At 47.5% G+C, this 25,266-nt stretch overlaps 2 protein-coding genes and 1 long non-coding RNA gene across 13 annotated transcripts in view; 2 read left to right on the top strand and 1 right to left on the bottom strand.

Annotated features, from left to right (window-relative positions):
* Nucleotides 1-13,586, top strand: PSMA4 (proteasome 20S subunit alpha 4). 2 transcript variants are annotated; one of them, XM_042940747.1, is made up of 9 exons: nt 1-100; nt 1,431-1,456; nt 1,699-1,741; nt 2,131-2,293; nt 3,733-3,810; nt 4,265-4,353; nt 4,796-4,926; nt 5,669-5,792; nt 13,263-13,586. In XM_042940747.1, exons 2-9 carry the CDS (start codon nt 1,454-1,456, stop codon nt 13,466-13,468), a joined length of 837 nt encoding a protein of 278 aa, XP_042796681.1. In that variant the 5' UTR covers nt 1-100; nt 1,431-1,453; the 3' UTR covers nt 13,469-13,586. The 2 variants fall into 2 exon arrangements, with proteins under 2 accessions (XP_042796681.1, XP_042796682.1); XM_042940748.1 differs by lacking the exon at nt 13,263-13,586 and adding an exon at nt 6,901-7,294.
* LOC122221486 lies at nt 2,920-25,266 on the bottom strand. The gene is made up of 5 exons (XR_006203248.1): nt 25,181-25,266; nt 12,658-12,695; nt 10,228-10,292; nt 3,426-3,519; nt 2,920-3,258 (listed from the first exon to the last, which is right to left on the bottom strand). It is a non-coding gene; the product is annotated as an uncharacterized LOC122221486 (long non-coding RNA).
* Nucleotides 22,532-25,266, top strand: part of CHRNA5 (cholinergic receptor nicotinic alpha 5 subunit) — a 59,320-nt gene continuing 56,585 nt past the window's right edge. For 4 of the 10 annotated variants that reach the window (XR_006203246.1, XR_006203245.1, XM_042940742.1 and 1 more), the window contains exon 1: nt 22,532-22,986. Coding sequence is in view for 2 of the 10 variants with exons in the window: in XM_042940742.1 (XP_042796676.1) it covers nt 22,860-22,986 (127 nt within the window). In the remaining 8 variants the exon portion in view is untranslated. Of the gene's footprint in view, nt 22,987-23,024; nt 23,847-24,885; nt 25,057-25,266 lie in introns of those variants that run through there. The other 6 variants (XM_042940741.1, XM_042940744.1, XM_042940738.1 and 3 more) reach the window with 6 other exon arrangements.

Here is a 25,266-nt window from a genome sequence, read left to right as displayed (position 1 = left end):
TTGGCAGCGGCCACTCGGAGTTGGTAGTGGCGGCGGCGGCGGGTTGTGTCCCGCGAGGAGAGTGTCCTTGTAGGTCTCCACTCTTCCGCGTGTCCCTCTGGTGAGCCTTTGCCCCTGGGTGAGCCTTTGTCCGCGGAAGCCTGGCCGCTCTCCCTGCGGGCAGGGACCACGAGCGACGCGGCGGAGCGCTCTCGGCCTGCAGCCGGCACCGAGGCGCCCTGGTGCCATGACTCTGCACCCGCCTCCTCCTCGGCGACCGGCCGGCCGCCGTGGGGCTCGGCTGCGGGGGGGCGCGCGTCCGGGCAGGGGCCCTGCTGGGGTCCATACTTGGATCTCACGCGCACGTCGGGGCCGGGGTCCGGGCTGGGGTCGTAGTCGCGCAGGCGGGATGGAGGTGTCGCTTGGGAGGGTCGGTACTCGAAAGTTGTCGCGCCTGGAGGCTGTGTTCAGGGCCGTCCTTACCTTTCACCTGCCTGTTGTTAACAGCCTCGTAACTGGTTACCTTTTCTTCAGTCTCTCTTCAGCCGCCGTGATATTTCTAAATGCCAGTCAGCTCCTGTGCCTCTTAAGCCCACAGTCTTTAGTTGAGCCCCATTGCTTGGGAGATAAAATTCACAGTTTTTACTTGGGCCCGTGGACCCTTCAGGACTTGATCCCAGCATATTTTGCCAGTCTCGATTCCCGATGCTCCGGGATTTAGGAAAATGGACTTTGCAGTCTCAAGTTTGGCATTTCCATTAACTCGCGCCGAGCCCCAATTTTGACTTTTGCAGGAATAGTAATGGGGAATCTAAGATTACCACCCCCACCTGCTCTAAGTTGGGGCTCTGAATCACTCTGGAGAAAGCGTCAGCCTCTTACCTTGGCATTCAAGGCTCTGCATCTGTATACTTAGCTCTCTAGCTTCTTCAGATTCTTTTAACTTGAGCAGTTTGTCTCTTGCCCATGGAGCTGTCCTGCCTCGGTGCCCTTAGAGCAGGCTTTCTCCTCTGCCTGGACTGCTCTTCCCTTCTCCCTTCTCCTACTTTTTCTCTTAGGCCTAATGGTTCTTAGCCTTATTTCTGCCTCTCCCATGTCTCTCTAACTTGGGTTCATTTTTTTTGTATTTGTTCCTCAAAGTATACTTTCTTGATTTTTTTCTCCCCATCCTGCTTCCTACTGTGCTCTTAGCACCTGTTTCCTCATTGCCTTATAATTGTCTGTGTCTGCCTCCCTCACCTGAATACCAGACTGTAAACTCTTCAGGAAAGGGGTTGGTCTCACCCTTTTTGGTATTCCAAAATTTGGTATGCATCTAGCATAGTGCCTGGTACACTGAAAATGTTAGATGATGGAAGGGAGTGAACAAAACAGATTTTTTTTTTAAGTTACAAAATGCTCTTTAAATTGTAAACTTCATTTTTAATAATGATCTTATTTTCTTTTTACAGGAATTTTACAAAGTTCAGAAAACATGGTAAGTTGATACACATGCCAGCAAGTTGTTGCCTCATAAATCCTAGTGCTTGCACCCGTAGACGCGCATGAGAAAATTGGAATGGAAGGAAAAAGAGCTGGAGTGGTGTCTTCTTCCTTATCGCTTTCTTCCCGTACCCTGAGCCCTGCCTGCCAGCATCTGTTTCATAAGATGGTTTGTGGGCTTGCAGGGATCGGCTTACTTTCGGCGGTAGGAGTCAACTGTATGTTTTTCCTTTGCAGTCTCGAAGATATGACTCCCGGACCACTATATTTTCTCCGGAAGGTAAAAATGGGAATTGTTTAATCTATTTCAAATAAAAAATGTCTTTAAAGAGTTTGACCTGAAAGGAGAAAAAAAATCTACAGACTTTTTTTTTTTTTTTATTTTTTTTTATTTAAGTGCTTTCTACAACCCACGTGGGGCTCGAACCCACCACCCTGAGATCAGGAGTTGCATGCTTTTCCGACTGAGCCAGCCAGGGGCCCCTACAAACTTTTTTTAAATCCTTGCTAAGTTGTTTGTCCTTTTTGTGCTTTGGACTGATTATGGCCACCAGGTTGGCTTCGTGCCTCACATAGGGGTCACAGTGGGCCTCGTTTGCAGCCTGCCAGGGTTGTTGCTGATTCTCTGGGACCAGTGGTGCTTCGCTACTCACTGCCTATGTCTTGTAGGTCGCTTGTACCAAGTTGAGTATGCCATGGAGGCTATTGGACATGCAGGCACCTGCTTGGGGATTTTAGCCAACGATGGTGTTTTGCTTGCTGCAGAGAGACGCAACATCCACAAGCTTCTGGATGAAGTTTTTTTCTCTGAAAAAATTTACAAACTAAATGAGTAAGTGAGATCTTCGGGAAGGGAATGTAAAATGTGTCCCTTTCTCACTTAAGTGACATTGCACATATTTTGGGAGGCATTCCATGTGACATAGTAAAATTGAACAGTTGTTTTTATCTCTGAGAATTTTTGTTTTTAATTTACCTTGTTTAAAACCTCCTTGAGGCCCAGGACGATGTGTTATTCTTTTTAAATGCAGAACCAAGCCCTTAGTGGAGAAACCACATTGTGTAGTGATAAGAGCACAGGCTTGGTAGTCACACAAATTTGGGTTAATTAGTTAATTTATTCTTCTCTTCTCTTCTCTTCTCTTCTCTTCTCCTTTCGTTTGTTTATTTTTTGAGAAAGAGAGAGAGACAGAGCGTGAGTGGGGAAGGGGCAGTGAGAGGAGAGGGAGGCACAGAATCCGAAGCAGGTTCCAGGCTCTGAGCTGTCAACACAGAGCCTGACATGGGGCTTGAACCCATGAACAGTGATATCATGTCCTGAGACGAAGTTGGGCATTTAACTGACTGAGCCACCCATGCGCCCCAAATTTTCGTTAAACTCTGTGTGACCCTACACTGATGTTTAACTTCTCTAGGTCTCAGCCCACTAGAGTGGTTATGGCCGTTGAGTGAATAAAATAAATCTAAGTAAACTAGCAGAGTGTCTGGCTTATAGCAGACCCTCAAAGCGTTGTTCAGAGTGACTGCTCAGGAGTTTTGTTGAGTTATATGGACTGTTACCAAACAGCAGCCCTCCTGGAGGTCTGGGAACAGTTTAGCCAAGCCCTGTACATTAGTGAGATTCCGGTACACTTGGGTGTGCGGGGCTTTGCAGCTGGCAGAGAGCAGACCTTCCCTTCGGTGATGGGCCAGATGATCGCTGGTGCAAGGCCTTTCTGATACGCTCATCGAAGGAGTGTTCTCCCTCCGCGGAGTCACTGTCTGCAGGTTTGCCGGGTATGACCGAGGGTGTGGAGGCTGCAGGAGAGTCAGGGAGGCTGCAGCATAGTCCTGGGTCTCCTAGGCAGGCTTATAAAATACCCTTCCCGCCGGTCCCCTCTCCTTCACCTCCATCAAGCCAGGCCTAGAGGAAAGCACACTGCTACCCGAGGGCGTGAAGTAGCCTGTCTTCCTGTTGGCCAAACCTTTGTTGTCTTTGTGGATGAGTCTTCTTGAGATTTACTTCAGCTTCTTAGTGTTACTCTTGCCCTGTTCACGGAGCAGTGATGGTAACTACGTCTGTAGAAAAATTTAAAGGCGTATTTATTTTTTATGTTGAATGACATCAGTTGAAAGTCTATAAAGATGAAACGTAAGTGGCTTTTGTTGGAAAGTGTAGTGGCTGTGGAGCCAGCATGGTGAATTTCTAACAGAACTTCACTTCTCAGTACTTGTGAATACCCCTCCCAGACATTTCCCTGCTCACTCATCAATGTCTTTCTTTTCCTCAAGGGACATGGCTTGCAGTGTGGCAGGCATAACTTCTGATGCTAATGTTCTGACTAACGAACTGAGGCTCATTGCACAGAGGTATGGTCATAAATAGCGTAATTGATGGTACGTAAATTAGTCTTGATGTTTGCAAGGAGAACTCTTATTTGCAAAGGTGGAAGACGTTAAAAAATCTATTAACTGAAAATTACAAAAAAAAATTTTTAACGTTTCTTTATTTTTGAGAGAGAGAGACAGCACGAGTCGGGGAGGGGCAGAGAGAGAGGGAGACACAGAATCTGAGGCAGGTTCCAGGCTCTGTCAGCGCAGAATCTGATGTGGGACTCAAACCCGTGAACTGCGAGATCATGACCTGAGCCGAAGTCGGATGCTTGACTGACTGAGCCACCCTGGCGCCCCAAAAATTACAAAATTTTTAAAGCAAGGGTGTAAAACGTTACTTACCATGCTCTCCTCCCTGCTTCAAATTACATGGACTCTTAGTATCTGTGTTTTAGGGAAGGTTGTTAATATGCCAATTTCTTTATTCTAGGTATTTGTTACAGTATCAGGAGCCAATTCCTTGTGAGCAGTTGGTCACGGCACTTTGTGATATCAAACAAGCTTATACACAGTTTGGAGGTACTGGACTTTTTGGAAGTCGTGTTCCAGGAAGTTAAACCATTTTATGAGTAATGACCTTTCTGAGGTAGTAAAAAGAAATTGAAATAAGAAAACACTTTTCATACATCCCTGCTTCATGAACTAATTGGCTTCCACTATGTAGATTGTTATATGTTTTGTTAATAGACCACTGAAAGGCCGTGATGCCATTTTCAAACCTGGAAACAAATTCTTTTTACATAATAATGAAATTCAGCATCGCTCCTCTGTTCTTTATTCCCTTTCTTGGCTGTGTCCAAATCCCGGAAACGAAAGTGGAAGTTTGGACAGAGCTTATCACCAGCATTCAGAAAACAAAGCAGTTTATGAACGCTTAACTTCCCAGAGCAGGGCCAGTGCCACTTGCTGGGCTCAGGTAGCAGCAGTGCTGATCTAGATGCTGTTTGTTGTGCTGTTAAAGGAAAACGTCCCTTCGGCGTGTCCCTGCTTTACATCGGCTGGGATAAGCACTACGGTTTTCAGCTCTACCAGAGTGACCCCAGCGGGAATTACGGAGGATGGAAAGCCACATGCATTGGAAATAATAGTGCTGTGAGTATTTTTGTGTTGCTGTAAAATCTAGCAAAAGATCTAATAACCACCACAATTTTGAAGTAGCAGTGAACATAATCTATTTGAAAATAGTTGCCACAACCTTATGTGATATGCAGATACCTTCACTTTCTATTGGTAATGAAGTCGCAGGTAGTGCTACTACTGGGACTTACTGTCTACGTTTATAATGGAAGGAAATGCTAATTTTTTTCTTAAGTTTATTGTTCTGAGAGAGAGGGGGCACGCACGGGGGAGGCGCGGATAAGGAGGGAGGGAGGGAGAATCCCAAGCAGGCTCTGTGCTGTCAGCAAGCAGCCCGATGCGGGGCTCGATCTCAAACTGTGAGACCAAGACCTGAGCCGAAATCAAGAATCAGACGCTTAACCAGCTGAGCCACCCAGGTGCCTGGAAATGCTAATTTTCAGTTAGAAGTCGTGAAAATAAGGTGTAATTTTTTCCACGTCCTAGTTCTCAGATCCTTGAATTCTATCACAAGTCCCTTGGAGGTCCTGGGAGTCCTGGCTAAAGATCCCATTCATACAGCACCAACAGCCCTGTTCACCTGTTCCGGGTCTGCCCTCCTGCCATTGAAATTGTGTGTGTTGCTTATAACGCCTGTAATAATTCAGCCATTATTATTCTGACTAGCCATTATTAGCCAATAATTAGCCATTATTACTCCTAAAAAATGTGAGAATTTAAAGAAAATTCTTTGTTGATTTTCCATTATGTTTTATAGGCAGCTGTGTCAATGTTAAAACAAGACTACAAAGAAGGAGAAATGACTTTGAAGTCAGCACTTGCTTTAGCTATCAAAGTCCTAAATAAGACCATGGATGTGAGTAAACTCTCTGCTGAAAAAGGTAATCGATGTCCACTCCTCTGATTGGTTCGCTTGTGTGAGAGAAGCAGTTGAGCAGCTCCTGTGTTAGGCCACCTTGTCAGAGTTCTTTGAAACCTCAACCTTACGAATTGGGTGGCCTTATACCTGTGTCCTAAGGGAGGACACTAGGGCTTAGTGGGGTTAAGTGACTTGACCAAGGTCAAGACCACTGGGAAGTTGTGGGGCCGTAATCCCACAGTACATCCTGAGCCTGAATGTTCTCAGTGTTCATAGCTAGAGATCTGAGTTGTGCTACTTTTAGTTGATAATTGTCTTACCAGCTTTTTGACGGTGATACCTGTGTGTGCGTACATATGATGAAGAACATGCATGTGATTAGGTATTTATACATATGTATCTTATGCTTTTTTTTTTTTTTAAATGTATCTTATGCTTTATCCAAGGGATGACTTTTGCAGGAGCTGTGGTATCCTCTGCTCTTTTGAATCTCCTGATCTCTCATGTGATGCCATATTTGCAATTTTAAATACTTTATGTAGCTTAAATCATATAATCACAGAAGACAATATTTCTAAGTAATGTTTTTCAAAAACTATGGTGAATTAATGTATTGATTCTGTTTAGGATAATTTAGCTCCTCTCGTTCCTTAGAAAATGCAATTTACTTGCAGGCTGCCCCCTTTTTGTCTAGTTCTACCAATTTCAAGGAGGTCGTACTCCATTTCCTCTGCTCTCAAAATTCCTTCTTTGGTATCAGTTTACTTTTCTCATCTGTGGTCACGGAAACTGCTTTTCATGCCTTTGTTTTAAAAAGAGGTTTCAAAAGTCCATGAAAAATGAGTATAATCACTGGTTAGAGATTCTCTGCACCTTCAGAGGTTCCAACAGGGAGGCTGTGGTTCCATCTGGTCGTCACAGCTAATAGGCCAGAGGGGGACACTTAAGTGAAAGGGTTGATAGGAACTTCGCAAGATGGGAGGTATTTTATTGCTGTCAGAGTACCCGTGAATCGTACACAGCGCACGGCATGGAGAGTGGGGGCCTCGGCTCCAGGGAAGAGCTGGGACTGTTGAGTTTGTTTGCCGAGTGTGCCCGCCTGTAACACGAGTGCGTGTGCTCACTTCCAGTGGAAATCGCCACCCTAACAAGAGAGAATGGGAAGACGGTCATCAGAGTCCTCAAACAGAAAGAGGTGGAGCAGTTGATCAAAAACCATGAAGAAGAAGAAGCTAAAGCTGAGCGTGAGAAGAAGGAAAAAGAACAGAAAGAAAAGGAAAAATAGAAGGAAGGACCATGGGTTTTGTAACTCACCTGGGGCCATTTCAGTGTCCGTGCTGTCCTTTTCACCCTGCGAAAGCTCTGACTTGTTTCGGCTTGTGTGGTGGGAGACCAGGATGGCACCGGCTCGCGTGGGTCCTTGCTGTCTCTGTCCACTCAGATCTTGTATTGACGATCACTCGTCACGGACGCCCCAGTCCCTCCACCCTTGTTTTGGGGAATAAAACTTGGAAAGAATGGAAATGGTGAAGGAAGATATTCTCCGTAGCCGTGATCCCTGAAGGTCCGGGGATCACGAGTGAGATGTACTCTGGCGGCCTTTGCAGTCCCTTCTAGTGAGATGTCACAAGTGACGGCGTGTAAACTTGACGCAAAGAGAAAGGCGGGATTGTGCACTCAGGATTTCCTTAGTTGTCCCCCTGCTATTTGGAGACCCTGTAGCCCAACTTGAGCAAAGTCGAGCCAGCCCTCTCTTGGCCTCCAATAGAGCAAGATCCGGTGATGCAAGAGTCATCTTCTTCCCCTTGGTGTTGCCAGCCTGTGCTGTTGGTGGGTAATCATCCTGGGCGTAAAATCGTGTGGGCGCACGTGCACACACATACACACGTGCGTGCGCATAGTTAACAAAGTATGAAAGGCATAATTAAAGGAAACCCTGTGTCCCTACTAAGCAGCCTCAGAAACAGTCCCCGTGAAGCCCCTGGGTGTGCCTTTCAGATCTCACCCCTGTACCCGAGATACATTCTGTTCAGTTTATCCTTCCTCTCATCTGTGGGGTTTGTGTTCTGGCTTTTCGCCCCTCCACTCCAGGTGGGCTCAGCAGGTCTGTCAGTCAGAGCTGTCCTTTCACAGAGGGGCGCACACTTCTCTGGCTGGCTGGACGGCCTGTCTCCTCTCCACGACTGTCCTGAGGAAGCACGTGAGGCCAGGCCAAGCCAGAATTGATGTTGGGCGCACAAGGAGGGAACGCTGAGGACCCTGTGATGGGCAGGCTGCCCAAAGCCACGTGGAAGGTTTGTGCAAGGGAAATTAGGGCCACAGAGAAAAGTGAAACCAAAGAGAATAGTTTAGATTTGACAGAAGGGATTCTCATTGCCGAGTTTTGCTGTCATTTACGATAACGTTCTTTGACGGAAGTACTGTGGGGCAGTGCTATGTAAAACGTCCTTGTGCGGACCATGTCAGCATCACCTGGGAATTGACTAGAAGTGCAAATTCTGGCATCCCATCCCAGAACGACTGAGTAAAAATCTCGGAGTAGAGCCCAGCAGTCAGTGTTAACAAACTGTGTGTTCTGCACATACTAAAGTTTGAGAATCCCTGGGAGAGCTTTTATGCCTCCTGTGCCCAGGCTGTACTCCATATCCATGGAACCAACCTCTGGGGTGGGACCCTGACAGTAGCAGTTTTTTAAATACCACCCTCCACTCCACTCCCACCAGGGGCTTCTGCCAGGGATGAGAACCAGCGCACCCGGCCATAGCTAACCCATCTCGCCTGTTGTCAGGCAATCAGACGTGGAATCTCAGCCGAATCCCTACCACTGCTCTTACGGAATAGCCATTTTGGGTGCTTTGTGCACACTAACCTCGTGTTCATGCTAAGGTGTTTTTTCAACCCACCTTTGACAGTGTTTTTTTTTTTTTTTTTTTTAATGTTTATTTTGAGAGAGAGAATGTGAGTGGAGGAGGGGCAGAGAGAGGGAGACCAAGGATCCAAAGCAGGCTCTGTGCTATCAGCAGAGAGCCTGATGCGGGGCTTGAACCCATGAACCGTGAGACCATGACCTGAGCCGAAACCAAGAGTCAACGCCTAACCGACTGAGCCCCCCAGGTGCCTCGACGTAGTGCTTTTTAAATCTAAATTGCCTTTTGTTTTTGTTTTTAGAGATCATGTGCAACTGGGGGAGGGGCAGAGAGAGGGACAGAGAATCCCAAGCAGGCTCCATGCTGTCGGCGCTGAGCCCGTTGGGCTCCATCCCATGAAATGTGAGAACATGAACTGAAACCGAGTCGATGCCTGAACAAATGAACCCCCCCCCCCCCCCCCAGGCTCCCCTAGGTTTCCTTTTACTCTGATTTATACAGTGGGATGCTGTTACTCATAGTAGCTTTGTTCTAGAAGTTCATTATGAACACTGAATCAGCAAGTGCTGAACCGTGGCTCCTGGGGAGATCCCACGGAAGGTGCCTGTGAGTCTCTGGCCGCAACACTTGCGTCAACCAATCGATACGTAACTTTGTTTTATGTCTCTCTTTTAAAGACCTCTTAATACATGTTGGTAATTCATTAATCTTGAACTCAGGGCCAACAGCTGCAACACTTAAGTGAAGCTTGTCTAGTGCATTTCCTCTGTAAGGCTTAGCAGCCTTCCTGCACTTAACACTAGCCAGCACTTCAGCACTATGCTTAGGGGCATTTCAGCACAATCACCGACAGCACAAAGATGGGAAAACTGTGGCTCAAAATAGAGCTAAAGAAAAACACTGGTTTACAGTGCCAGAGCTGAGGCGCGGAGGCAGTGTCCCCTCTTTTGATCTCAGCTGGGAACATGCACGTCAGACAATTCAGATCATTGCACGTCTGCGGTGACGTGGGTTTGGGGTCACAAGCAAATTTGCAAATGCAGAATCTAATGAGGATCCGCTGTGTGATGTAAATCGACCCTTTCAGTCCCGCTGTGCACAGACGCAGGTAGATGGTTTGCCCGGCAGGGACCCTGTGGCCACAGTCCCACGCTGACAGTTTCGGCAGCCTTGTGACTGGTCTGCTTCCGTTTCCTTCCTGTCCTTCAGTTCCCGGGATGGCAGCCACTGTGATACCGCTTTGCTCGAGATGCCGCGGTGGCCGCCCTTCCTGCTCAGGTGTCCTGTGTCCGGCCCCACTGCTGCCCTCTCCTCCACCAGTGCGCCCTCCTCACACTGTGTGCGTCTGGGTGAGCCTGGCTGTTCCCTGAGAGACCAAGCGTCGTCTGCCCCAGGGCCTCTGTTCTTGTCAGTCCCTCTGCCTTGAGGACACCCTTCCCTGGGAACGTCCGCATAGCCTGCTCCCTCCTGTCCGAACGTCCTCTTCTTGGGTCTTGGGCTATGTCAGGAGCAGCCACTCCCCCACGCGCTCCTCTCTCACCCTCCTGGGTGTTCCCCACGCCCTCGTCACCGTCTGGAGCGACTGCTTACCGTCCGTCTGCGCCGCTGGAATACAAGCTTCTGGAGCAGGGGCTTTGGCAGCTGCGTTCCGGTACCTGGAAGGGAAATGGGCACGTAACTGTTAGGCTTCAAATAAGGATTGACGAATGAGTGGTGGCCCTTGGTTCGCTGGAGTGAAATCCTAAAATGCACTCCTTTTCCATCCAGGTCAGTAGAAGTGGTGGGTTTTCTATACTCTGACCGCCCCGCCAACACTTCCTATAGTTGTGGCCCCTGCAGAGGCTGTAGCGGACGAGAGCCCACCCTGTTTACCACCACGTCTGGAGTAAGTCTTCAGAACTTTATCCTAATGACGGAAAGACCTTAACGGATGCACCCTTTTGTTGAAGTAATTTCATGCTGGGGGAAAAGTAAAAGATGGGGGCAGGGCGGGGGCTGCCCTAACTGGTTTTTTCCTGCACCAAGGCTGACTAGCCTAGAATCTCTCCCACCTTCTTCTCTCCCTCCGCTCTGTGGCGTATTTTTAGCTCTGGTTTCCAGGGCCTTGCCTGGTGCATCCCGAATGTAGCTTAGCAACCATCGGGAGAACATGGGCTCTTTCTCACAGGCACGACCAATGCAGGAGAGTCTTGATAGGAATAAGTAGAAAACCAAAGAGCTAAAGGTTTAAAATCTTGATTTCATTTGGGTGAGTTACAAATCGTGTTTTTAAAAATAAATCATGTGTGTGTGTGGGGGGGGAATGTGTTCCTGTGTATAATTTGGCTTCTGTGTTTTTCTTAATCAGAAAATAAGAAAGACTCAAATTTCTACAGTCTGGCACTTTGAAAGCTCCATGAAAGTATTTGTCTTAGCAGTGCAAAAATATTCCACATTCTGAAAAAAAAAATCACAAAGTAGTTTCATTTGTATTCCTATTTACCATGTTCCTGGTAATTTTAGGTGATGGCAATTTGTGGCTGAGTAAGACACGTCCTCAGTTATTAATGTGCCGTTTGCAGGACAGGCAGGGCTGTAATCAAGCGCTTGCTAATGTGGACACGTGCTCGACCCCTGGTGGCTGTGAACTGCGGCGAGGGCGTGAAGGCCTGGCAGGGGACAGCTTCCCATGTTTATGGAAAGCCTGTAGCTGAGCAGAGCTAGAGCAGAGCTGGTCGGGGGAAGATGATCAATGACCAGAGATGAGGTTGGACAAACGTACACCAAAGAGACCAGAGAGCTTCGCAGATCCTGTGAGAGATTTGAGTGAATCAGGGACCCAGGTTACGCTCTAACTCGAGTCCGGGAGCTGGATTAAGTGGCAAGAGACAAGGAGGGAGACCAGCTGGGAGGCTTCAGAAATGGGGGGAAGGATGAGGGTCTCGGTGGTAAAGGGGACAGAGGAGGGGAGTGCCCCAGGAATGAAGGATGAGAGAGGAGGAGGAGAGCGTGATCCAGGCCTCCGACTCCCGAAAGTAGTTACACCCTGAGCTAAAAAGGCATCGAGAACACGGCGACCTGTCCCTAACCTTGCTTCCATTTTTGTTGTTGCTTCGGCCTGAGACGGAGGAGGCTGGTAGAAAAGAACCCTAAACAGCGAGTGAACCCATGTCAGCTTTGCCCCCTTTCTCTTCCAGAAAATTTTTTTTTCTTCTTCCGAGCTCTGCCCATCTCCTTGTCCCGTTTCCTGTCCCGGCACTTAACTTAGAAGCTCATCCGCGTTACAGCACCTTCTCATTTTAGTGTTTACAGTTTTATTTTTAATGCTGATAACCGAAGGGTTTTTTGTGTTTAGGTAGGCAAAGCTCTTAATCGTGTATATTTCTTGCTAGTATGATACACATAAAGATATTGTCCACCCCAAAAACACTAATTTAAAGGAATACATGCACCCCAATGTTTACAGTATCACTATCGACAGTAGCCAAATTATGGAAGCAGCCCAAATGTCCATCGACTGAGGAATGGATAAAGAAGATACGGTGTACACGTACAATGAAATAGTCCTCGGTGATGAAAAAGAATGAAACCGTGCCATTTACAACAGCATGGATGGGGCGAAGTGAAATAAATCTGTCAGAGAAAGACAAATACCATATGATCTCACTTGTATGGGGGAATTTAAGAAACAAAACAAATGAGCAAAAAAGAGAAACCAAGAAACAGACTCTTCACTACAGAGAACACAATGATGGCACCAGAGGGAGGTGGGGGGACAGGTGAGATAGGTGAAGGAGATTTAGAATATGCTTACCTTGGGGTGCCCGGGTGGCTCAGTTGGTTGAGCCACTGACTTTGGCTCAGGTCATGATCTCGTGGTCTGTGAGTTCGAGCCCTGCATCAGGGTCTGTGCTGACAGCTCAGAGCCTGGAGCCTACTTCAGATTCTATGTCTCCCCCTCTCTCTTCCCCTCCCCTGCTCACACTCTGTGTCTCTCTGTCTCTCAATAATAAATAAACGTTAAAAAAAAAGTATACTTACCTTGATACACTGAGTAATTGAATCTCTATATTGCATACCTGGAACATAAAACACTATTTTAACTACACTGGAATTAAAATTCTTAAAAAAGTTTAAGTATGTACACGTTCCTCTAGTAAATTTGTGGTCTTACCACCTTTATCATAATTTGAAAAATATAATTGGTATCTTTTTAAAAGTCAGTATTTAGGGGCACCTGGGTCTGGGTGGCTCAGTTGGTTAAGCATCTGACTCTTGATTTGAGCTCGGGTCACGGTCTTGTGGTTTGTGGGATGGAGCCCCGCGTCGGGCTCTGCACTGACAGTGTGGAACCTGCTCGGGATTCTCTGTCCCTCTCTGCCCCTCCTCCCTGGCTTGTGCTCTCTCTCTCAGAACAAATACATAATTAAATAAGTCATTATTTAAATTATGCAACTTTAATTCTCTTGTTCAGACTAATTTTCTTGAGTTAACTCAGAATTAGATGAATACTTACCTTTCTTTCACACATTTATAGGGACGCTAATAAATAACAGTCACCTCAGCTTTATTGAGAGGTAGTTATTATATCCCATGCAACTCGCCCATCTGAAGTGCTCACTGCAGTGGGTTTCGTTATCTTACAGAGCCGTGCAGCCAGCACCGGTCAGTTTCAGAACACTTTTGCGAACCCAAACAAGCCCCACGCCGCTTTGTGGTCACCCCAGTCCTCCAGCCCCAGGCAGCCGCTGGTCTGCTCTCTGTGTGTGCACATCGGCCTGTCCGGGACGTTTCATGTGATGCAGCTCTAGAAGCCGGTCTGCGGGCTTCTGGCGTCTTCCACGTGCTGTAGTGCTGCCAGGCTCACCGATGCTGCGGCAAATGTTGGAAATCCACAGCTTACTAGATAAGGGAAATAATAGCGGGAGTCTGTGTTTGTTATTGCCGAATAAATGTCCCTCGTGTGATTACACCGCATCTTGTTCATTCATCGGGTGGCGGACGTTGGGGTTGCCTCCGATTGAGGGCTGCTGTGAACACTCATGTACAAGTTTTGTGGGGACTTATGCTTTCCTTTTTCTTGAGTATGTACCCAAGTGGAATTGCTGGGTCATATCTTGGTTTATTTTTAATCCATCTTTGTACCAGACATTCACATTAGTGATTCACATTTTAAAAGGAGTCTGCCTTCCCCTATTTTCACCTATAAGAGCCCCATATAAATGGAAGCTGGACTGACTCTTGAGTGAATGTATATGAATTTGTTAGTTACTGTTGAAGTAGGTCTCACGGTTGGAGAGGACTTTTGATTCCTTTCATGTTGGCAGGAAGAATTTCTTCTCTAAGTTCCTTTATACCTAACACTAGGAAAGGCCAAGTCTTTGATTCTGTACCGAGAGCCTTATGTAATAGCATTCTCTGAAAAATTCTGAATCATACAGAATGAGAGAATCCAGGGTAAATTGTCTTCTGAGTCCTGAGCAATCTAATGACTTACTTTTCTAATTATAATATGCTCGCTTTGGAAAATGCACAACAGATTAAATAGAAATCGCCCGTATGATCTTCCTTAGGGTTAGCCACTGTTAACTCTCTCACTGGTCCAGTTTAGATGCTGACTTTAGATGGTGGACTGTGGCAAATTACCGGCCATCTATTTAAAAATAGTCTCCAAAAAAAAAAAAAAAATAGTCTCCAAAAAAACAGTCTCAAAGAAGAAATTAAAATATGTTTTTTTTCCTTCTCACTGGTCTTCGAAAGTATTTTGAAGTCTTAGAAAACCCTTTCTGGTCTACGGACATACCATCCTGAACGCGCCCGATCTCGTCTTACCTCGGAAAACCCTTTCTGTATACCACAGCAGAAAGTATCGTTTGTGAAGTAAACAGTATGTGTCAGTTACCTTATATTTGCTAATTCTCATAATAACCTTATAAAACATTTATTATAATTACAGCACTCAGTTATTGAGGGCCCACGACATGCTTGGTGATTTAGGAGCAGTCTTTCTATTATACAGCTGAGAAAACCAAAGCTCGGAAAAGGACAGTGACTTGTGCCCCCACACAGCTCCAGTGCCCCCAGGCTGTCCCTGCCATCCTGGCCTGGGCTTCCGTGGTGCCTCTCACACCTGTCCCCCTTCACTGCTAGAGTGACCTTCATGTGACAGTCAGAGCACAGAGCGCATGCCATGACCCTTTCACTGGTTTCCCATCAGAGAACTTCACAAATTTACAGGGATACAAATGAAGCTTAAGCTTTGGAGCCCCTCACTTGTGTGCCCCTTCCAAGGCCCCAGGGAAGGACCCTAACAATGTGTTCTCATGCTGACCTGCTTATGAAGTTTGCCAAAGTGAGATCTTTTAAGTGCAATTGATGAGTGCCACTGTCTATTTCCAGACTTCCCCTCCTTTTTTGCAGTCTTTGCAGTGGTCAAGGCCATAAAGGAATCTATTTATTCTCACTTTTGCTAATCATCCCACTGTAGAAATGGCTCCAGGGCATTTCCTTCCAACCTCTACGCCAGCCTACTCAGCATCACGACGGGAAGATGTCGCCACATGAACAGCCTCTTCTGTGATGTCCGTCATTGGAAGTGTCTGGACAGGGGGAGAGAAACAAGGCTGGATGGCTGGCGTCAGAATCTAGTGCACGGCAAAGTCTTCCGGTGTTCAGATGTGCAGAACTATAGGCTGAGGATTCAGTTCTCAATGCAAAACAGAAGAAAAATTACAATATAGGTGTGTCAGTTCATCAAACCCAGTAGCTTTCCAGGCACTGCAATATTTGCCAACTTTTTAAAGATGTGTAGTTTATTGAGTCTTTTAAAATTCTAATTAAATATCCGATTTCATGCCCGAGTTTATATTTCTACTATTGTGTTCTTTTGCTTAAGAGGACTCCCACCCAAATAATATGATAATTTTCAGTATGAACCTGGGTCACCACTGCTCTCCGTTGTCCCAAGAAGGAAACCCATTCTCTTCATTCTGACCTCTCCTCACTCCCCCATCTGGATGATTCACCTCTGTCCTGCCCTCACACCAAGTTCTCTTCTACCTTAGGGCCTCGCCCAAGCTGCCCCTTCATCTGGAATGCCCCCCCGCCCGACACGCACCGGACATGACTGATGTTTTCTCTGTCTCCTAGCTCAGGCCATCTCCCCAGAACCCTCACCCCAACCGCATCACTTTCTATTTATTCCCTCAAGAATTCTTAGCAAATTCCGAAATTATTTTGTTTATTTTCTGCCTTCCTCCCCTCAGCAGTAAGTTCCCTGAAAGCAGGGACGTATCTGTCTTGTTTACTACATCATCCCCAAAACTGGGCATGTGGTTGATTCCCAAATATCTGTTGAAAAAGTAGCTAGGAAGTGACAGGGCGAGAATCCAAACTCATGTTTATTTGATATCAAAGATCAAAGGCTGTGCATTTCCCAATACGTCACCATTTTTCTGTGTTTCCTGTCTGTTATCCCAGAGCACTGGGGAGTGACTGAGAAGATCATATGTAACCAAGGATCCAAATTTCCTTTGGCATGCAGGTGGCTTCAAGTATTCTTTAGTTTTCAAAAAATTGAAAACACCTAAATTTAATCGGGCATGTTCTAGAAGGACAAGGAAAGATTGCATCTCAGGTGAGACAGCTGTGGAACTGGAAGTTACCAAATGATAACCGATTGTTGGAGACTTGGATCAGGTGGCTTAGAATTAGGTTAAAGATAATCAATTCTCTGGGACAATCATGTCATACATTACTCTAACCTTCAGAGGGAGCTTTTTGAATTGCCAAAAGATGCTCATCTGCTCTTGCTTCTCCTCCATATACAAAAACTTGACATCAGTTGGCTTTGTCTGGGAAATGAAGCTGGATGGGAAAGTCCACCCTTGCTAAATAAATATGGGTGCATAATTAGAGCAGATCCCCAGACATATTCTAGAAACTGCTCCATTTTGGTTTCCTTTTATCCTCATTTCCCTAAAAGCCTGATATGGCAGTTTGCAAATTACAAATGAAAGTGAAATCTATTTAATTTTGAATTTTTTTGTGTGCTTTTGAGTTTCAGAATGTCATAATATCCCTTGATTGGAGTGGGAATAATCTGGAACAATTAAATTGGCAAGCATTAAACTAAATTCTAAGATGGCAGTTCTCCTGGTTGGTGTTGTAGCCACAAATTTCTGGAGCATTTGTGGTCTATACCTGCAGTATAATTTGTCCTGTGAACTTATTTTTGATATATGTAGCAGTGTCTATAAAGATCTCTCAGTTCCTGAATAGAAAGTGAGTGGCATACAGGTTGTATGTTTGGTAAGAATAGTTAAATTCTACCTTTTGCACAGAATTGAACATTTACAATTGTATCTTGCAGACATTAAAATAGGGGCATAGGGGCACCTGGGTGGCTCAGTCCGGTTGAGCGTCCGACTCTTGATTTCGGCTCAGGTCATGATCTCGCAGTTCGTGGGTTTGAGCCCCGTGTCAGACTCTGCGCTGACAGTATGAAGCCTGCTTGGGATTCTCTCTCTCTCTCTCTCTCTCTCTCTCTCTCTCTCTCCCTTTACCTCTGCCCCTCCCCCACTTGCTCTCTCTCTCAAAAATAAATAAACATTAAAAAAAATAAAGACAGGGGCGCCTGGGTGGCTTGGTCGGTTAAGCGTCCGACTTCGGCTCAGGTCATGATCTCACGGTCCGTGAGTTCGAGCCCCGCGTCGGGCTCTGTGCTGACAGCTCAGAGCCTGGAGCCTGTTTCAGAGTCTTTGTCTCCCTCTCTCTCTGCTCATCCCCTGTTCATGGTCTGTCTCTCTCTGTCTCAAAAATAAATAAACGTTAAAAAAAATTTTTTTTTAATAAAAATAAATAAATACACTGTCCTAAAAAATAAAAATAAAGTAGGGCATAAATTTATTTATTTTATAAATTTATTTATATATAAATTTTATATATTTATAAATTTATTTATTTTATTTTATAAATTTATACTAATATGCCACCTATGAAGAAGAGGTCACTTAATGCAATAAATATTTATATATAATGGGTTGTGCTTATTTAGTATACAAATGTTGAGCTTAGGTATATTTAAGTAATTGCAAATCTGCTGAAGAAATTTATCTACAGAAATCCATATTTGTATTTTTTCACTGTAGAAATTTTTATTTTTTAGCAGCTTTATTGACATAGCATTGACATATAATAATAGTATCTATGGCACCCAACTTGATGTTTAATAAATGTATACATTGTGAAATGATCACCACGGTGAAGCTAAGTAACCTATCTAGAACCTCTACGTGGTTACCATTGTGTGTGTTGAGAGGATTTAATTAAGATATATCCTTTTGTATTTATGTTTTTAAATTTTTTAAATGTTTATTTATTTCTGAAAGAGAGAGACAGAGACAGAGTACAAGCAAGGAAGGGCAGAGAGAGAGAGGGAGACACAGAATCCCAAGCATGACCCAGGCTCTGAGCTGTCAGCACAGAGCCTGACGCAGGGCTCGAACTCACGAACCGTGAGATCATGACCTGAGCCAAAGTCAGACACTCAACCGACTGAGCCCCCCAGGCGCCCCTTGTTTATGTTTGTTTTAAATGAAAAATTCTTTCATGATGTGATTCATCACTCTCACATGTAAAAGTTATGACATTTAGGGGGCATGGGTAATTGTACTGCACTTTCTGTAGGTGGAAAACAGTATCTTTATTTGTAACAAGAGCTGATAGTTGTCCAGGGTACCTTAATATGTGTGTGTGTGTGTGTGTGTGCACGCTATTATTAAAGTCTATTGAGACAGCTCAGTTATATATATGGTTTATATTTTTGTGATATGTGATTTTATGCACTACTATTCAGCTATTACAATCTAATAAAATATGGCCAATTACTTTTCTTTCTTAAAGCTCCATATATTAAAATATGTCTGCCCTTTTACATTTTGATTACAGCCATTGAAATAGCCCCTGAAAAGGAACTTTTATTTTTGTATCATTTCTTTTGAAGGATTGAATATTAATACCCTATCAATACTTGCTTTTTTTGCTTTAATCTGTGAAAACATTTAATTTCAGCAGGAAAATTGACAGCATCCATTTTTATCTTTAATTAACTTTTCAGTTTGGCTTTCATCTTAAAGGCTCATAGCAGAATTTATCACCAAACTGCAGTGGAAATGCTGAATGGGAGATTTAGAGAATCTGCCTGGCCTTGCATTTAGCTCAGTTGACCCCATTATAAGAAAGGAAGTCAACAACAACATCGGTGTGCAAGACGACTCATCGGGTCAGTCCACTTGCAGATGACAAGGCCTGTCTGACTCCTGGTTCCCTTCCTGGGTGCTCTTTTTTCCCTGCAAAGCACCAACAGCCCTTTGCTTAGGGGTTTTGTGAGTGCAAAAGCACATCAGAGAATAATTGCCCCATAAAAGGCAACGGCTGCCAGCTACTGGACACTGGGCCAGTGGCTGAGCCCCTACAGGCTTCCTCTTCTGCCTCCAGGTTTTAAGGCACTGCTTAAAAGGTGGGGCCCAGAAAGAGAAATTTCATGTAGAATGGTTGTCTCTGAAGCCAGTCGCCTGGGCTTGAGTCCCTGCTCTGAGATCTTGGGCAAACTACCCAACGTTCATTTATTAAACCAGTAAACATCTTGAGCATCTATGTGTGCTCTATGTACGGGGTACACACTAGTGAACACCACAGACATAGCCGCTGCCCTTTGGGAACGTATTTTCTATTGGAGAAATCGCATACTGAAGGGTGTGTAATTACAAACTGTGCTGGGTGCTGAGGGGAAGTGTAGAGAGTAACAGGCAGAGGGAGTGGAGGACCCAACTTACATAGGCTGCTTTTGTCTCTCAAGTGGTGACAGTTCTGCTCACTCTTGGAGGAATAGGAATTAGGCAGAGCAGGGGAGGTGGGGGGTAGGGAGAGAAGGGCAGGCAGAGAGAGCAGGTATGGGAAGGGCCTTGAGGGGACACTGCTGGGTGGTTCCTGCAAGGGGGAGGAGTGTGGTGTGAAGCTGGTGAGGGCAGCGGGGGCTACTCGTGGACACTGGCATGGATTTGGGCTTTGGCTTCTGTGTTGGGACGATCACTCGGGCCGCCATCTGCAGAATGTGCTAGAGAGTGCAGGGCAGCAGTCTCAGCTGGAGATCAAGCATGGACATTACCACAGTAGTAGGAAGGAGGAGTCGGGCATGAGTCAAGGTGTAGCCAAGGTGAGCAGCACGAAAGGAAAGGGGGTTAGACGTGCTGAGTGAAGCAGGGCCGTGAGCCAAGGATGCTGTCCAGGTTTTCAGCTTGAGTCACTAGTTGGATGGTGATGGCACTGAGTGAGATAGGAAGACAAAGAAGAGACAGTGGTTTGGGACACACTAAGTGACATGTTTGTCGCATACCCAGCAGGACATGCTGGAGCTCAGCGGTGAGATCAGCACCTGTGCATCTGGTTATTGTCAGCATGTGGAAGATATCTACATGCATAAGATCACAGGGAGTGGGGTGTGCACACAAGAAAATTGGTCCCAGATGCGCGAGTGTGGAGTTCCCAGCATGCAGTGAAAGAGAGGGAGCCTGCTAAGAGGACTGAGGAGAGGGCAGACAAGGGTAATACACACACTGCCCTTGTTGTCCTGCCTGAGAACGAGTGCGCAAGTGTATTTAAAAAGTGCTTCAATTATTACATTTCCCTGCTGCTTGGCGAGGTTAATAGGACAATGATTAAACTCCACTTTCTATGGCAAGGCACTGACTGGTAGTGCATATTGTAACCATGAATAAACCTAGATTCTAGTCCCAGGAGCTCATTACCTAGTAGAGGACAGAAGATTTATGGAGAAATAGAGAAGAAGATGGGAAGTAGGAAGTGTTGTCAGAGAAATAAAAGTGAAGTGTTTAGGGACTTGATGGACGTGGCTGTGGCTGGGGGACCCGGCTGTGCTTTATGGGGTGAGCGGCGTTTGAGGTGGGTCTGGAGGAAAGGGTGGGTGTGGATGTTCAGAGAAGGGGAGGAGGAGGATGGACGAAGGCAGGGAAGTGTAATACAAATCCCACACCAATCAGAGGAAGTGTGTCTGGGAGGCAGGTGCACTGTGATGACTGTGCAGCAGTCCCTTGGGTCAAAGCTCAGAAAGCTGGCAGACAGATGCCACGTCAGGGGACTTAGTGGCTGCAGTAGCTGCGGTATTAATGCCTTTTGTCAGCCACGTCTCCTAGCAGTGTGAAGATGCCTCTCATCCGAGTCAGGTGCAGCCACTGCGTCCGGCAACTGGGGGTAGTTGGCATATCCTTCTAGAAAAAGCCATCCAAAAAGCATACTTTATATTCCATAATTATTTGCTTGGATTGTAAAGCGCCCAACAAATTACTCACTTTGCTTTCACAACTAGTAGTCCTTTTCACAGATTATGTAAATAACCATTGTTCTTGTGGTTATTGATAGGATACCCCAGGGAGGTCCAGGAGTTGCAATTATGCTTGCTGTGGCTGAGCCAACAACCTTTTAAATCTGGTTTTTCCACTGGCAGGTACTGTGACCTTCAGCAATTATTCAACCACTCTGTTTCAAGTCCCCCAGCTGTAAAAGTAGAATAACACTTGACTTTCTCAAACACTGTTAGGATGAATTGCATAAGTGTCTGTATGCCCCATATATTGTTCATAGCAAAAGAGAAAGTTGCAGTGAGGGGACGACTTCCTTCCTTCCTATGCAGGAGTGTAATTAATGACTAACCTGCTTATCATCTTATGGATCCCTTTTCTGTGGCCCCTTTGGCTTAGGCAGAGTTGCTTCATTGGATATGGTTTCCCTGTTCCTGGTTGTACTTAGACATAGGAAAAAAGTCCTACCTAAATTTTATCATTTGCATTCTTTACAACCAGGTTTTTAAACAGATTTACTGAGTCTGGAGCTTGGTGTCAAATTCCTGCTCACAAGGAGTGTTAGAGGTGTCAGCTCCATAAATCTTTCTGTGAAGAATCAGTGAAACGCTCTGCCATGGAAGTTTAAAGTTAATTTGCCTGAATCTCTTCAGCCAAATGAAGCTTTCGAATCAATTACGAACAGAGAGGATGAAACGTTGGGTCTGCAGAGATTAGAGACAGTCCTCCAGCCGTCAGCCCCAATCACCTTCCAAGTGGCTTCGTGTCTGGTGGATGGAGCCACCAATCTTTATAGACCTTCACTGCTGGCCACACTGCGGGGGCTGGGGGGCGGGCAATGGTTACAGATGTTCACTGCTGGCCACATGGGGTGGGGCAGTGGTTACAGACGTTCATTGCTGGCCACATGGGTGGGGAGCATTGGTTATAGATGTTCACTGCTGGCCACACGGCTGGGGAGCACTGGTTACAGACGTTCACTGCTGGCCACGGGGGGGGGGGGGGGGCAGTGGTTACAGGTGTTCACTGCTGGCCACGTGGGGTGGGGCACTGGTTACAGACGTTCACTGCTGGCCACACGGGGGTGGGGGTGGTGGGCACGGCCTGTGCTGAGGAGCTGCACTTCATTTTTTGGGACGTCTGAAGGAGGGTCTGGGCTGGGCCCTCTGGTCCCCCCGCCTCGCTTCAGAGACGAGGGAGCGGGCAGGGGGAGAGCCAACCTCTCCTCCCCCCCCCCCCCCCCCCCCAAGAGCTTCAGCCAAGAGCTCTGTTCTGGGGCAGAAACTTCCTCCAGTCCGCTGGGCGCAGTCTGTTCGTCTGCTTTCCCCGGGTGGTGAGCACAACGCAGACGTTAGTTGATGGTGGTGAACACAGGGAGGCGGGGGCCTGCCCGGGTCGCCGGAGGCCGGACGTCTCACCGGCCGGCCGACCAGCCGCACCGTCCTCTCGTCTTCTGTTTCCTGGGCCCGAACGCAGGACCGTCTCGGCGGGCTTTCGGGCCCGGGGGCGGAGCCAGCCGGGGGCGGGGCCAGGGGCGGAAAAGGCGGGGCTCTAGCTCGAAGCTGAGCGAGGCCAAAGGCGGGACCGGGAGGAGGGAGGCGGGACTCCGAGCAGACGGGGCGGGGCCAGGGCGAAGGGGCGGGGCCAGGCGCGCGAGCCTCCTCACGCGCCCCGAGCCCGCCGGAATCTTCCCCGCCGAGGTGGCCTCGCCGGCCGGGGTCTGAGGAGCCGAGCGGCCCCTCCTCGGCGGCGTCCGCTCTCCCTCGGCTCCCGCCCGCCTCCCGGCTCCGACCCTCCGGAGCCCGCGTTCCTTTCCCGCGCGGCCGTCGTGAGGCGTGTGCCCGCGTTCCCGCGTGGGTCCCGGCGATGTCGGCGTGGGGCTCTTCGCCCGCGGTCCTGGGTCTCGCGTCCCGCCCGCTCCGCCTCCTCCTCCTGTTTCAGCTGGTCGCGGGGCGCTGGGGCCCGGCCGGCGCGGGGGGCGGCGCGCCTGGAGGTGAGCCTGGGTGTCGGGGGGGGGTGGGGGCGGCCGGGGGTCGCGGGGCGGCTCGGGGCCGAAAGACGTTGTCGCGGAGCGCGGTTTTCTGCTGGGGCTTGAGTGCAGTTTCGGTTTAAATGGCCAGATGCGTTCACTTAAATGCCGAGAAGGCCACTTGGGGTTTTGTTCCCTGACCTGCATCACGGCGGACTGCGGGGTGCAGAGCGTACACCTCGGTACAACTTTCTCGGGGACGGATGCCATTGTTCCCCTCGGGCTCTCAGCCGGGCTTCGCACGTTGTGACTTTGTTCACGGCCGGTCTGCGGCTTGGCCCCAGGCGTTGAGATGTGGTCTTCGTCCCCTCGCCGCCGGCCTCCTCCCGCGCTCGTCCCGGCAGCTCGCACGAGGGTGGCAGGTGTCAGTTGTGGACGGCGGGGCGGCCGGCCCCCGCCGCCCCCACTCCCCCCGCACCCCGAGGTCTTCTTAGCCCCTTAGAGCGTCGTGCGTGTTCAGACCCTTTGGGCAGTAGAAACGGCAAAAGAAAATGCTTGTTCAGATTCCCAGTGCTTTGGCACGTTTCAGGGTCCTCCCAGTGTCTTCGGGAAAACTTCGACCGTCGGTGCAGCACCTGTGATGTGGTCTAAACACAGGAAAGGTCAGAATGCCCCGGGGGAGGTGAACGCCGACGGTCACATCAGTGTTTCAGTTTTTAGGCGTTAGTTTCTTAGAGGAGACGTTACTCGGGTGTGGGGAGAGGCTTCTCTTGTCTCCAGCTTTTTAAGCTGATTTCCGGTTCTAGGAAGTAATGATCTGGAAGGTGAGAATTGTTTGCTGCAGGACGTACCGCCTCCCCAGACTGACGAGAGAGAACGTGGAGGTGATTGAGACATTTGGAGAAACTCCGGGGCGGGGGCGCCCGCGGGGCTCAGGGCGTTAAGCGTCTGGCTCTTGGTTTCCGGTCAGTCACCGTCTCCCGTCTGTCGGTTCGGCCGCGTTGGGCGCTGCGCGGACAGTGCGGAGCCTGCTTGGGACTCTCTCTCTCTCTCTGTCTCGCTCTCTCCCTCTCGCTCTCTGCCCCTCCCCTGCTTGCCCAGGCTGTCCCTCCAAATAAATAAATAAACATTAAAAAAAAAATACAAAGATTTTGGAGCCAGACACACCTGGGCTCAAACTATGACCGGTGTATTGTTTGTTTTGGTTGGCTTCCTTTGCAGAAATGGGGATAATATCGCTTACCTCTGAGTCATCGTCAGAAGTAAGTAATAATGTGTGAAATGCCAGGTGCTGTGCCTGACAGTTCCGGAAAATGGTGCTTCCCTGCATCTTTTGCTGAAAGTGGAACTTTTCCTATGGTTTTTTTTTTTTTTTTTTTTAAATAATGTTTATTTATTTTTAAGAGACAGAGCTCGAGCAGGGGAGGGGCAGAGAGAGAGGGAGACACAGAACCCAAAGCAGGCCCCAGACTCTGAGCTGTCAGCACAGAGCCCCACGCGGGGCTGGAACCCAGGAAGCACGAGACCAGGACCTGAGCCGAAGTCCCCCGCTTAACCGGCTGAGCCGCCCAGGCGCCCCTTACCTCTTTTAATATAAACCATTGCAGCCAAGCATTAGCGAGGGCCAGTGGCTGTGCGTTCCTGCCTGGTGTTCAGTGTTACCGTCAAACAATCAGGGCTGATCAGGTCCTCCTTTCTGCCCCCACGCTACTTAGCAAACGTCTCTTTTAAAATAGCTTTCACATAAGAGACTGTTAAAAACTGAGAACAAACTGAGGGTTGATGGGGGGTGGGAGGGAGGGCAGGGTGGGTGATGGGTATTGAGGAGGGCACCTTTTGGGATGAGCACTGGGTGTTGTATGGAAACCAATTTGACAGTAAATTTCATATATTAAAAAATAAAAAATAAAAAAAATAAAAAATAAAATAAAATAGCTTTCATGCGGTATCACTCTTATGTTCTCTTTTCCCTTTTCCCCACACGAGCTCCTTAAGAGCTGGGATCTTTCTTTTTCAGTTTTCATTCCAGTACAGTTGACGTACCATACGACATTAGCTTCAGATGCACAATAGAGCGATTCAAGAATTATGAACGTCAGTCGGTGCTCATGATAAGTATACCCTTCATCCCCTGCCCCTGTTTCACCTGTTCCCCCCACCTCCCTCCGGTCACCATCAGTTTGTTCTCTATAGTTAAGAGTGCGAACTGGGATCTTACCCTGTTTATCTTCGTGTCTCTAAGGGCTGGCTTATTGTAGGAGTCCCGTAAATGCTTGTGGATGAAAACGCAGCAGTAAAAATCTC

This window comes from Panthera leo, chromosome B3 (genome assembly GCF_018350215.1).
Source record: "Panthera leo isolate Ple1 chromosome B3, P.leo_Ple1_pat1.1, whole genome shotgun sequence".
In the NCBI taxonomy this organism is placed as follows: domain Eukaryota; kingdom Metazoa; phylum Chordata; class Mammalia; order Carnivora; family Felidae; genus Panthera; species Panthera leo.
Note: the sequence above shows the minus strand (reverse complement) of the source record. Positions and strands in the feature narration are given on the sequence as shown.